This window comes from Euprymna scolopes, chromosome 8, assembly GCF_053919585.1.
Source record: "Euprymna scolopes isolate OS-2025 chromosome 8, ASM5391958v1, whole genome shotgun sequence".
Lineage (NCBI taxonomy): Eukaryota > Metazoa > Mollusca > Cephalopoda > Sepiida > Sepiolidae > Euprymna > Euprymna scolopes.
The window spans coordinates 32,157,405-32,170,268 of record NC_136489.1 but is presented as its reverse complement, the minus strand read 5'-3'; the positions used below and the strand labels follow the sequence as shown (position 1 = coordinate 32,170,268).

At 36.8% G+C, this 12,864-nt stretch overlaps 1 protein-coding gene across 1 annotated transcript in view; it reads left to right on the top strand.

The window, feature by feature from the left end:
* LOC145283519 (carbonic anhydrase-related protein 10-like) overlaps positions 1-12,644 on the top strand; it is a 1,064,961-nt gene extending 1,052,317 nt beyond the window's left edge. The window contains exons 8-9 of the mRNA XM_080132363.1: positions 1,955-2,516; positions 12,509-12,644. Of these exons, the coding sequence (XP_079988489.1) occupies positions 1,955-1,977 (23 nt within the window). The 3' untranslated portion in view covers positions 1,978-2,516; positions 12,509-12,644. The remainder of the gene's footprint in view (positions 1-1,954; positions 2,517-12,508) is intronic.
* The last annotated feature ends 220 nt before the right edge of the window (positions 12,645-12,864 follow it).

Sequence of the window (12,864 nt, the reverse complement as noted above, 5' to 3'; positions counted from 1 at the left end):
GTTTATAAAAAAGATGAATATTTATCCTTCTTTTTTCTTTTTTTTTTTTTTGTAAATAGGTTATCTATATAAATAAAACAGTAGATGTGTCTGCGAGTATATAGATAAATATTTAACCGAAAAAACTCTTATCTACTGGTTACGTAACACTGAAATTAACATTAAATTATATACATAGGATGGTTTATAAGTAAGATAGTTGTTTGCATCACGAGATATTTTGTTTTCGAAACTAGCTGGCTGCATAGCCATTTAAAAATAAACATATTTAAAATTATCATAACATGAATTTGAAATCTGTAAAAAGGAATAACAGGATGTTGATATTTCTTTATGTGTGCATACAAACTACCTTTATTAAGTTTCAAAACTTTTTATGCAAAGGCATTTAAAATTGTCGTAAACTTTTGGAAATTCAGTGTGTTATTGTTATGCATATTATAAGATTACTCGCTAATTTTTATGATTTCATATTTAAATAAACAGTTACAGCAGGAATTGGAATACACACTAACGAGGCCTGATTGTCACAGCTGGTGAATTTCATAAATGCAATGTTGACGTGAGGACACTTAAGAAAAACATTATGCAGTAAAATCCAGTTTGAAACTTGGAAAAATGCCACAAAAGTATATGGAATTCTTCAGACTGCTTTTGGGCCATCGTGCATAAATCGAGCATCAATTTTGGAGTTTCATAAGAGATTCCAGAACGACAGGGAGTCTGTGATCGAGGATGAGATGTGTGGGAAAAGTAAGGAAGTCAGAACACAAGAATTCATTGGCCAAATAAAGAATTCTATAGATAAGGATCGTCGTGTGTCTATAGATACAATAAATGCACAGTTTGATGTCAGTGTGAGAACTTTGCACACAATTATACACGAGCGACTGAACATGAAGAAGATTTGCGCGAAGTTTGTCTTAAAGGTGCTCAAAGTAGATCAAAACAAAGATGTTGTCATAACAGCAAGGAGATGGTCGAGCTGATTAATTAAGATCGCACAATATTTAATGCTTTGATGACCTGCGATGAAAGATCGACTGATACTATTGGGAGGATGAAAGAAACTGTGAGGAGGGCAATTGACCCGCTCACATACGGGGACTTCCATGGGGCCTTCCAGAAGTTGTTGGAACCTTACAACAAATGCATTGTGGCTGAAGGAGATTACTTCGAAGGGACTAGAGTTTCATGTGTGTACTATCAATAAAAGTGGAAATAAGAAAAAGTCTGGAAACTTATTTAAGACATCTCGTTGATTCTAACTTGTTCTTGATTTATTTTATAGTTAAATATATAGTTTTAATAATGCGAAAATAATAAGTGAGCATGTTAATGAAATGATTAAGATTATTGACTTACTTATTTGATTTATTACTTGAAAGTTATGCGGGTTTTTTTGTTATTTTGCTTGAATAAAATGGAACAAATATCGGCTTTCATATTTCAACATTGGTCATGCCTTTTTTATAAAAGTCATAATTTAATTCGATGGTTAAAGTTTATATAAATTCAATTGATTTCACTATACTGTTCATAGGATAGTAATAAACCTATTTTTAAAATCTATAATATAGCATGTATTACTGAGTAATTACTCTATTGGAAGTAGAGAATTGAGCTGCTAGATTTGATGAATCGTCTAACAATTTCTTTTGAAACTTGCTAACATCTTATTTGTTCTATGATGCATCAACATATATAAATAAGTCTTGAGATGTAACTCTGTGTGAAATATTTGTTCCTCACAATAAAGTGTAAAAATTATGTGTATAGCCTCTTTATTTCTCAAATATATAACATGAACATTTTTTAATAAGTGCATAGTGTCTCAACCTGATAATTATAAATATAGATACGCATGAATTTAATGTGTTAAAATGAACTGTCTTTTTATTGTAATGCAAGATGTCTAACAATGGTCGCCATTTTTGCTTCTTTCTCGTTGCAGTCAATCAGCTGTACACTGATTAAAGACAGTCCGCGATACCAAGTGTGTGGCCTTCTGCAAGTCGACCACACGTTCAAAAAATGATTCAACAATTGAACAGTCGATACGAATAACAACAACAAAAACCTTGGCTCAATTTCTCAGTAACCAAGGCGACAACAGCGGCAGGAGCAGCATTTATAGCCTGGAACCAGAACGCAACGTTGTCAAATTCTTCGACAGACAATATCTTTCTTTTAAAACTTGCAATTACTTTTCTAAAAAAAAAATTCTACTACTAATACTACTAATTACATTATGTAACACGGTTTGTATTTTTACTAATATTACTGCTACTGATACGTCTATGACTAACAAAAGAAAAAAAAACGTGTCCGTGATTGATTGCAGCCTTGTCCGTTATGGTATCTGCTGGCTACTTCGTTTTGATTGATTCCAGAAATTACTGTCCAACCCAGCTCTATCCACTGTGCATCCGTCCATCCAGAATTCGCCCGATATGTGCGTCCCTCTCTCTGTTGCACACGCGACAGAAATGAGGCGCAGTCGAGGCACGCTGCAGGTAATGTATCATTTTTCTTAATTATTTGTAATTTCTATTAGATGCTACTATACGGATTGTAATATCTAATCGTCTCTGTTTTATTTTTTTACGTTACATTCTTAGTTTTTTCGAACTGGTAATAATAAGTGGGACGATTGTTTCAAATGTGCTACTCATCCTCAGCCCGAGTTGATTAATATCACAACCTCAGTTGATGATTGTTATTGATTGTTTTTCCGAGTTTTTCTCAATCCCTATTATTCGGAGAGATTCTTCAAATGCATATGTAAAAAAAAAGATCATTTGAACTAAATTAGAAAATGACGTACCTCGGAAATGGCTATGTGTACTTCGGAGAGTCCAGATTCTTAATGCAAAAAAATGGCAATACGCCGCTGAATTTTTCCTCAACTGCCACGCGAGCGTAAGGAGAATTATCGCCATTCGTATGCAAATTAGATTTTTTTTCGTGTTGCATAAAAACAACGTTTAAATATCAAGACTGTTCTGTTTAATAATGAGATACGTAGCACTTTGAGACATGACGGATTATATACGTGAGTCAACACGAAGACAAACATCCGGAAATGGGGCCCTGATGCGGGAGCTCCAGGGTTGTGGGGAGAATGTTACTACCTCTTAGTCGTTGCAGTGCTGGATCACCCTTGGGCAAGCTGTAGTACCCACTAGTCCCCTCCCCTATTTAGGGTCACAAAAATCTAAGTCTGGTCAACGATGTTCTTGGCTGATGAGGAAGGAATCCCAACGGCTTGCGCAGCGGATGAACCAACACCGCAGTGCCGACGCGGTCAACAAGGGTGATGTGCAACTCGACTAGGATTAGCCTCAGCCATCGGATGCGGCTGATTGCATGTGTGCAGACTGTCCTGACCCATATTTGCCTCTGCACTTTTGTTTCAGCGGAGAGGCTGCTAGCAGTACTGGGCAAGCTGCTTATTCCTACTTTGCCTTAGCTGGGAGAGAGGTGAAAGTCCTGTGACGATGGAGTGAGGGAGTACCGGCAGCTTTGATGGACTGGAAGCCACGGCGAGATCTCTGCACTCATACGATTGGGGTATGATGGTCGTGCTCTTGCTGAAGAGGGCGCCACTACCCGGATTTCCTGCCATCAGGTGTTACATTTGCGGCCGCGGTTTCAGAGTTCCGATCGGACTCACACCGCACCTTCGACATGGATACTAACCGACCTCCGCATCATCGTCGAAATCGACGGACTGTCCGAGAGAGAGAGAGAGAGAGAGAGAGAGAGAGAGAGAGAGAGACATATATAATTATATACATACATATATAATTATGTATTTATAAAATAAATATACAAAATATATATATACCAAATATAAAATATATATACAAATATAATATTAATATAATTTATACGTATGTATATATATATGTATGCATATATATATATATATATATATATATATATATATAAACAATGACATTCTAGATTTCAATGACCGCTTTTTTATGAACTTTTTAAAAGATCAATATACTTGAAGCTCTTCTTAGTCTTCACAAGAATAACCAAGTTAATAGCTATCTAAAATGTGCAATTCTGAAGAAGTCCAGATATTTTGTCTACAAATAATTATCAATTTTGAAAAGTCGCACGCATGGAAAGTCTAAGATATATGAAGCTATTTCCAAAAGTAATGGTACTCTTTTTGATTCCGCTCGAATTGATTAGAAGTTACTCTAAATTGCATTGTTATAATAATATAACATGCATGGATTATCTTACATTTTCATCTCTTTTGTACATATTGACGATGCGAGACTTCATGTGAACTTTGCTATCATGCTTGTGCGTCGGTAACAGAGATGCGTCATGGAATTCCTGAACATTGAGAATGATGGTGATCATGGAGAAGAATAAATTCTGGGATATAAAAAGACGCTAGAGTTTTATGTTATCACTCCCGTCTTCGTTGTTGGTCAACTGTTTGAATTAAGACAAATGTTTTGGAACTTTTTTTTTTTTTACATAGGCATCACCACATTATCAAGGCCAAGAGGCCACTCAAGGATAAGGGTTAAAGAGTGTACAGTAGAAATTGGACATTATAGTAATCATTAGTAATGAAAAGTTGGTAAAGTTGATAACTTATATGGAACGGCTCATCAAGAACTTATTTACGTTAGACTTGAAGACAAGCATATTGCAGTCAGCCGGAAAGCACGAAAACGGAAGACAATTCCACAGGCGTGCAGTTCTAAGAAAAAAGCTTTGTTCATGGAATCTAGGTTTAGGTTTAGGCACAGACAAAGAGTGGGGGGAATTATTGATAGTGTTTACAGCTAGACGAGTGTTTCTTGTGAAAGTTTGGCGAGGGGGGACCATAGATTGAAGCTCAGTCGAACACTTTCCATGAAAATAACGATACATCAGAGACAAACTCGCAACATCTCTTCTTTCTTTGTAAATGGAGACACTAATATTATTGTAGCTTTTTTGTTAAAACTGCAAAAGTATTTATCTAAGCTAGCACGAACGCCGCGGCAATGCCCAGTCGTAAAGTATTAAGCGTACTTTACGACTGGGCATTGCTAGCTTAGATAAATACTTTTAAATATAAATATATAAATATATTTTAATTCTTGCAGATTTTGTATATATTATTATAGAGTAAATGTTCTATCGATTTTTATATGCTATATAATTTGAAAAATAAAAAAATATATCCATATGACTTGGGTGCATTAGCTTGAATCGAAACCGAAATAAAAACTTCTGAAACATGTATATATATATATATATATATATATATATATATATATATATATATATATATATTACATAGGCATCACCACATTATCAAGGCCAAGAGGCCACTCAAGGATAAGGGTTAAAGAGTATACAGTAGAAATTGGGCAATATAGTAATCATTAGTAATGAAAAGTTGGTAAATTTGATAACTTATATGGAACGGCTCATCAAGAACTTATTTACGTTAGATTTGAAGACAACCATATTGTAGTCAGCCGGAAAGCAGGAAAACAGAAGAAAATTCCACAGGCGTGCAGTTCTAAGAAAGAAGCTTTGTTCATGGAATCTACGTTTAGGTTTAGGCACAGATAAAGAGTGGGGAAATTATTGATAGTGTTTACAGCTAATCGAGTGTTTCTTGTGAAAGTTTGGCGAGGGGGGGACCATAGATTGAAGCTCAGTCGAACACTTTCCATGAAAATAACGATATATCAGAGACAAACTCGCAACATCTCTTCTGTGAGATAGAGGTTGCAAGGAAGAGAAAAGGACATCTCCTACGAGGCTACGAAGTCTATTTTGAACTCTATCAAGGCAGGCCAAGTCCTTTCTAGCAGCTCCTGTCCAGATGTGGCAACAGTATTCCATCCTTGGACGTACCTGGCTCTTATATAGATAGAGAATAGCATCAGCAGTGAGATATCTACTGGATCGATAGAAAGATCCCACCATTTTTCCAGCGGCCTTGGCAACAGATTTGATGTACGTGTTCTATTTAAGATCAGGAGTAATGGTCAAGCCAAGAAGTTTGTCAAAACTTGAGGCCTCCTGAACACGAGAGCCATTCATTTCAATTGATGTCAGATGTGGATAAGAATGTTGATGATGTAAAGAGAGAAGCTTGGTTTTAGATGCATTAAAAGTAACCAGCCATTCTTTACCCCATTGTACTACGTGCTCAAGATCAGAGGAGAGAGAATTGGAGAGAACTTGGTCGTTTACTGTCTTAGATGTGCTACCATAAATGGTAGTGTCGTCAGCATAGATGTCTACAAATGATGTAAGGATGTGATTTGGAAGATCATTAATGTAGATCAGGAAAAGAGTTGGGCCCAGGATGGACCCCTGAGGGACACTGGCATTAATACTGTGAGCTTCAGATTTTTGCCCCTAAACTACTACTCTTATGAACCTATCAGAAAGAAATGATTTAATAATTGAGAAGACATTTCCAGCAATACCATAGCTAGAGATCCTATGAAGTAAACCTTTATGCCATACCCTATCAAAGGCCTTAGATATGTCAAGAGCAATTGCCCTAGAAAGGTTGCCTCCGTCGAGAGATTTGCTAATCCTATGAGATATAACTGTAAGCACATCTGCTGTAGATCTAGCAGAACGGAAACCATATTGAGTGTCACCAAGAAGGTTATTTTTGTTGAGATGGTTGATTACTTCTGTATTTAACACAGATTCCAGCAACTTACTCATGACGCACAGGAGACTTATTGGCCTGTATTGAGAGGGGGATGAGCGATCACCTGAATTCTTAAATACAGGGAATACTGATGAAATTTTCCAGGGAGATGGGAAACTATTCTCCTTAAGACAACGTTTAAACAGTTTTGTAAGTATGGGCGCTAGTTCAGGTGGAAGTTTTTTGAGTACTATAATTGGAATACCGTCAGGGCCAGTTGCTTTACTGGAATCAAGGTTTTTGATTAGCTTGGCAACATCACGTACAGATATACGTATATCACATAGAGTATTTTCTGATACAGGAGGAAATATTGGGGGTTGGCAGCCTTGATCGCAAAGGGTAGAATTAGCTGCAAAGTTCTTGACAAAGAGTTTGGCTTTGTCTGATGCTGATGAGATTACCTCAGGTCCATTGATAATAGTTGGGATGGAGCACACGCTTCTGTTCATGATTCTGTTTGCTATTTGCCAAAACTGGTGGGAACCAAGCCGCTGCTCAGCTACTTTGGACTTAACAGATTGAGCATACAACTCTCTTGCATTCTTTATTACTTTCTTACAATGGTTGCTGGCAGTCCTGAAAGCGGCTTTAGTTTTCATACATCTATTACGTTGGAAACAGTGGAAAAAGTGATTTCTGTGCGCAATGGCAGCAGCACATTCTGGAGAGAACCATGGCTGGCTATTAGGTTTTTGCTGAAACTTTTTCGAGGGTATGAAACGGTCAATACCTACAATTAACCATTCCGTCAGGTCTAATACTATAGAGGACACATCCTTTTTAAACATGGAATGCAGAGGTAGATCAGATATAAATATACGGAAGCTATCATAGTCAGCCTTAGTGTATCGATATACTGTACGATGGAGAAGTACGTCTGGGGACTTATTACATTTCATTTTTATCTTAATTGATACAACAGAGTGGTCGGAAGAGCCAAGAGGCGACAGAACAGAAACTGAACATAGTTCAGGGCAAGTTGTGAGAAAAAGGTCTAGTAGGCTCGCATACTGGCCATCATTGTCGGGCACACGGGTGGGTTCCTGAACAATCTGAGTGAGGTCGTAGGCAATGGAGAAATCATGACAGAACCTTCCCTCATCATCGGTCTTGTTAGAGTGGGTCAACCATTCGACGTTTTGAACATTGAAGTCACCACATACGTGAATTTTAGCTGAATGATAAGCAGATAGGACTTGGTCAATTTTCTTAGATATGCTTTGAAAGATAGTAACTCCGCTGTTATGGGGGCGATAGAGAGTAAATATAAATGCCTTAGTGTGAGCTAAAGCAACCCGGAAGCACATATAGGGTAAGTTAGGATCTTCCCGGGTGATGTCCCTACCACATGGAAAGTTATCCCTAATATAGGCACAAATTCCATGCCCATGGCGATCTTGGGGGTCAGATTTAGAAGTTAAGTTGGAGTATCCTTTAATTGTGAACTTTTCTAGGGAAATAGCCTGTCCAATGCCAGTTTCACTTAAAAATAAAAGGTCTGGTTTAGTCTCCTGTAATTGGGTTTCAACCTCTGGAAGGTTAGAACGTAGACCCCTGATGTTGGAGAAGGAGACATGGTAGTAGGGGTCTACGTTGGAAGTTGGAGAACCGGGTTTAATTGTGTATTTTTTCTTGAAACTTGTCATAATGAATTTTTGGAATTTGTGGACTAGATCGTCAGATTTACTTAGAGCAGGACAGAGAGGGGAAACTAAGAGAGAAAAAGAAACGAAGAATTTTTTTTATTATTTGTAGCTAATGATAAGGTAAAGCCGTAACAATTACCCACTAGTATGGCATCGAGAGGCCCCACCAGAAGCTACTGCATGGTCCGGAATCCATTCACCAAATGGCAATACAGCAGCTCCAGTACTTTGCACCTGCTGATAGGACAGCCTCCTTAGTGGTTAATCCAAGGTTCGGGTCCCTGACTATCAGGCGGATAACGTCAGCCCAGACAAAACGTTTACCTCCAGCACCCTTACTAGTGACATGGCTACAAGGATAGACATAGAAACAGAAAATTTCCGCCATCTCTGCCAACTGTTCGCGCAAAATACTGCCAACCTAGAAAACAGCTTTTTCTTCTCCCTTTGTCAGAAAAATCACTCATTAAAAAATGAGGACTGAGGGACAAATAAGAAGAAGCGAGAGTAACAGGAGCTGCCGATAACGCATCCACAATGCGTTTTCTACTCTCCATTAAAAAAAAACTATTAAGTATTCTACTTAAAAGTCCGACGGACGTGTTTAAGGGAAACTATGGTGATAGATTCCCCTCTCACGAACTAAGAATGAGTACAAATTCGTAATCTATTTTTGCAATCAACTTGGTAGATAAATTAACATTTATGGACGAGAAAAAAGGTAGCATTTAATAAAACAGAAATACATGAATATAAATACTGAAATAAAATGGAGTTATTAATATTTGAATCTAAAAATAAAAAGTATGATTAAAATTGAAAACACTTATCTCAACAAAAACACGGCCGATTCCAAAATGTAAACTGAAATGAGGAAATTTAAGTTAACAGCGTTCAAAAAGATTTTTTTCTTAAATTAACCGTTAAAAGAAAGCGTGATTTTATTCTGAACTTTAGCTAGTCACGTTATAAGAAATTTACGATAGAAAAGAATAGCGTATGGGGGTGGGTTCTTCCGAAAGTTACATAAATTAAAATTTAAGAACTGCTCTCGTATAATTAAATAATTAGTTTTTCGTGGGCGTACAAAAATGTCTGTCAGGTCTATGGATTTTTTGAAAATGAATAACCCTGGTCATTGGAATGTATGAATTCTTTTATTTTTTATGTGATTTTGTGTTGAAAATGAAAAATATATTATCGATTAGTTTTAAACTTGAAAGTAGATCTATAAGTAATATATGTGTGTATATGTTTATATACATGAGTGCACATTTACACACACACACACACACATATATATATATATATATATATATTAAGATATGTTTAAACACATAGACACACACACACACACACACACACACACATATATATATATATATATATATGCATGCATGCGTGTGTCTATCTGTTTTAACTGAATAAATCTCGATTTGATTTTTTAAAATTTATTTGCATAATACGGATATAATTTTCTTGGTGCCAGCAAATAAAATTAGGAAAACGGGCATTCTGCTTCAAATTCTCAAGCTTTTTAAAGTTTTTACTGAAATATTGTTTTAAACTGTAACAAATAATGTTGTCAAAAATATGTTGTCATAAATTGTTCATATTTCATAGTAAATTAAATTTCACAGTAACAACTACGGATATCTTTTGTTGTCTTATATAACAGTATAGATTATGTATAAGATTCAAGGTCATCTACGATGTATTACTTGTTATTTTCAGAAGAAAGTTGATTTTTGAGTCTAGTCAAGAGTCTAGGCAATCACAGAGAAATAGTATTAATTAATAATAATAAATGCGGGAGTGGCCCAAGGGTCTATCCTTGGACATCTATTAATCCTAATATTCATAAATGACCTCGCCGACAAAATTTCCTATGAGATGGGTATATATGCTGATGACACCACACTCTATAACAGGTACAACAGGAAAACAAATGAACAAATATCTAAAGAAATGGCAGAAACACTAGAGGATGACCTCCAATCTATAGTTGAATGGGGACAAAAATGGATGGCCACGTTCAATGCCGCCAAGACTAAACTTGTTCCTTCAATAATTAGAAGAAACCTTCTCTACCACCAATAGCAATGGCCAATGACTCTTTATCTGAGAGTACATCTTTCAAACTCCTTGGCCTAATGTTCACAGAAAACATGAGTTGGAACAATTAAATTGAAAGCATTGCCAGGGCCGCTGCAAAGAAGGTAGGCTGTTTCTATCCTGCTAGAAAACTACTAACACCCGAAAGTATCCTGTATGTCTATAAGGCCACCATTCGCCAATGTATGGAGTATTGCTGTTATATTTGGGCTGGTGCATTTGCTACTAGTCTCTCGCTCCTAGACAAGGTTCAAAGGAGAGTCGCCAATCTGATAGGCCCTGAACTGGCATCTAAGCTTCAGCCTCTGTCCTATCGACGAAATGTTGCATCCCTCTGCCTGTTCTACACGTATTTTAATGGCGAAGTCTCTAACGAACTGCAAGCACTTGTGCCCCTACGACCTAAGCGTCCTCGATAAACTCGACAGGTAGCTAAATCCCCCCCACAGAGTAGAGATCCTTAGATGTAAAAGATCTTTCTACTCCAGTAGTCTCTTCCCAAGAACCGATAGACTTTGGAATTCCATTCCAGGTCCCTGCTTCCCCAACTGTACTGAAGTGCAGAAGTTCTAGAGTACCGTGAACCGACATTTTGCTTCACAAATCCCTACATAGTACCCCAGTAGTTGTTAGCCCCTGATAGTAGCCCCCTACACCAAAGTGGCAATGTGCCTTGTTTGGGATGAAAATGTAATAAAAAAAATTAAAAACTAGTGTACTAATTATGATAAGGACACTGCATATTTTCAAATTGACATACAAAATACTATGTGTCTATGCCATACCTGCAAATTGGGATTCAGTAATTTATTTGAAGAAACAGTAAGAGATATCATAGAAGGTTAGGAAAGTAGAGTGTGTCAGCGAGCCGACAGTCGAAATGACGCATGGCGTCATGTGTACCGAGGCTGATAAAGAAACTAAGTGCCAATTGTTTGTCTCTGAACATTACACTGAACAGATCGACAATAATAATAACGTAACGTTCTAATATCGCAAAGAAAACCTTTAATAATCGTCAACAGCAAAAATACCTATCTACAGTCTATGCTCACAGTTTTCATCTAAAAAATTAATAAAGTAGTTAAGAAAACACTAGTATTTGCCCTATGCGTGAGACTAATATATAGCATCATCACGCTGACACACCGGTTCTCATTAGATCACCGAAGTAAAGCAATGTTGAGACTATTCAGTACCAGATGAGTGACTGTTTGGAAAAGTCTAGACGCTGTATGTAAGAGTACGTCAACACCTTCCTTCAAGAAATGCACAACCGAACGTCGTCATCTTCTCAAACTGGGATATATATGCGATTAAGGGTCGCTTGTGAACTTATTATTCCCAGGAAACTTCCTCCTCCAGGGATAATCGATTCAACCTGCACAGGGGGGAATAGCGATATCATCCGCCAAAAACATGTGGATACAACGGTTCTCGTTCGTCCACTAAATTCAAGCAATATTTAATCTGGTTGATGTAAGACTTCCAACTATTTGGGAATAGCCGGTGCTGTACTTAGAAGGGCGTTACATCTACCTGCAAAAACTGCAAAAATCTAACATCGTCGTCCCCACTGATTGTGACATACATATGACTGAGGATCATGAATTGTGAATCTGTAACTCCTCTTTGTAGGGAAGCCGGTTCAACATGTCTAGGTGAATACGGCCTCGTATTCTTTGTATAATCTGTCACTATAACATGCACTTTTATCCGTTGCGCCATAGTTTGTATTGTCATAACTGATTGAACGAGAGAAAAGTGACTTATTTGAAAGAATAAAGCATTAGGTTCGAAATTCCGATTGGGTTCCTGAGTTTTACATAAAGATTGCCGTGTTTGACAAAACACAGCTGAGGAAAGTTGGGGTAACATCAGCCGAAAAGTTATACGGAATAGTACGAATAATCCAAATAATTTCCCTTCATCTAAAGAATTCTGAACTAAATATTTGCTGATTCTTTTATTTATTCATTTATTTATTCATTTATTTATTCATTTATTATTTTCTTTATTTAACTTCCTTTTTTTTCAGGTCGGAACCTCCCTCAAGTGCATTGGAGAGTGACGTCATTGATTCACTAGCATGAATCCACACTCTGGAAAAAGAAGAAAAAAATACAAATGAAAATGTCAAAAAATAATCATATACTTATTACCGTAAAAAAATTGCCCATACAAAATGAAAATTTGTGTGAGATAGAGTTGGCCACATCGTATGTACGCATACGTCATTATATAAACATCTGCGTTAAGTAAATGAAGCTGTTGATGTATGTGTGCCCGTGATGTTATTGTTTCCTATAGATGTGTGTATACTTGTGCGCATGCATGTTTCTTCTTGTTAGTAGCCTTCTTTTTTTTTCTTTTTTTTTTTTTTACAAAAGTCGC